This window comes from Cyprinodon variegatus, unplaced genomic scaffold (genome assembly GCF_000732505.1).
Source record: "Cyprinodon variegatus isolate N-32 unplaced genomic scaffold, C_variegatus-1.0 Scaffold329, whole genome shotgun sequence".
In the NCBI taxonomy this organism is placed as follows: Eukaryota; Metazoa; Chordata; class Actinopteri; order Cyprinodontiformes; family Cyprinodontidae; genus Cyprinodon; species Cyprinodon variegatus.
In genome coordinates, this window is record NW_015150782.1 from 572,511 (window position 1) to 573,891 (window position 1,381).

Consider the following 1,381-nt stretch of genomic DNA (forward strand, 5'->3'; position numbering starts at 1 on the left):
ATGTTTTACAGTCTCTATACTCCAGTTAACCATGAATTGAATACTAAATTAAATAATCCATTTATCTGATTAATTGTTTCAGCCCTATTCTGGATCCGTTCTTTTTCAGACATGTGGGAACTATGTTCTCGGTCAGTTTTTATACCTGTGAGAGCGCGTTTCTTATGATACATTCAAGTACATCTGGTAAAATGAATTGTCCAAAGGTCAGAAGATATTCCACACCGAACTCTGTTGTTCAAATGAAGCCTTGACTGCGCGCACCTTTACACCTTGATTTAAAACTGTATCAAAAACTGTCCTGGCAAACCAATATGTAAAGAGGTTCCATTCTGTTGCTTTGTTTACAACAAAAACACAATGAAATCTGTAAATGTTTGACAATGATTTGGATTCTTCTGTTTGTCTCTAACGTTTCTCCGTGGGGTCCCTGGGGGCCTCTGCAGGAGTTTTACGCCGACAGCCCAAAGACCAGTGACGACTATGGCCGCATTGTCAGTCAGCGGCAGTTCAGGAGGATCATGGGTCTCATGGACGGGTGCACCGTTGCGTTTGGTGGAGATGCTGATGAATCCCAGGGCTACATAGGTAACTGATGCATCCTATTATCAACATACAGCAGATCCTAAACAGCCTCCAGTGTCTCTGAAATACAGCGAGGCGGATAATGGACCCAGTTCCATCAGCTCCAGTGGAAAAACTCTTGTTGTTTGGTGGAACAGACTTGATGTGGAAGCTGTTTCTGTTACTCCTCCAAGGCTCAGCTCAGAGGGCTGTGATCAGAGGGGGTTACCATCAGGAAATACTAGGCAGCTGCCTAGGGCCCCAAGTTCCTGGTTACCCCAAAAAACTCTTTTTACATCATGGGCGTAGGTTTGCATAGGGACCATAGGGACATGTCTCTACCAACATTTTGGCACCAACCTACTTGTCCCTACCAATAATTCTATTTGAATAACATGTTTATAGTTTACAATACAGTGTGGTTGCAGCAGTCGCCTCTTTTTTCACAACTATTGAAGTTAATATTGAAAATGCTCAGTGTCAGTTCCTCTTATAGTTCCCGCACCCATGTAAATACAATAAATCTATTTGCAGTCCCTTGAATATGTTATTTTGCTTTGTTTTACAATTCCGAGAATATCAGCATATCAGATAAAAATAATAAGCGTGGGTTTTACCTCTGTTTACGTCTGCACAGTTCTATTTCTTCAAAAGAAAACATCGGATAAAGACACATACAACAGACTTATTTAGACTATATTTGGCTAAAAAGGCACGTATTTACCTTCACTGGTAAGTTTAAATGTAACCCTTTTCAAAGTGTCAAAGTTCAAATGTTGTTAAACAGCATCTTGTGTGTAGTGCTTATAAAATATGT

The 1,381-nt window shown here is 40.5% G+C and overlaps 1 protein-coding gene across 1 annotated transcript in view; it reads left to right on the forward strand.

Moving 5' to 3' along the window:
- LOC107091208 (fatty aldehyde dehydrogenase-like) overlaps positions 1-1,381 on the forward strand; it is a 19,412-nt gene that overhangs the window by 11,514 nt on the left and 6,517 nt on the right. Inside the window, exon 7 of the mRNA XM_015384999.1 lies at positions 447-588. Within this exon, the coding sequence (XP_015240485.1) occupies positions 447-588 (142 nt within the window). The remainder of the gene's footprint in view (positions 1-446; positions 589-1,381) is intronic.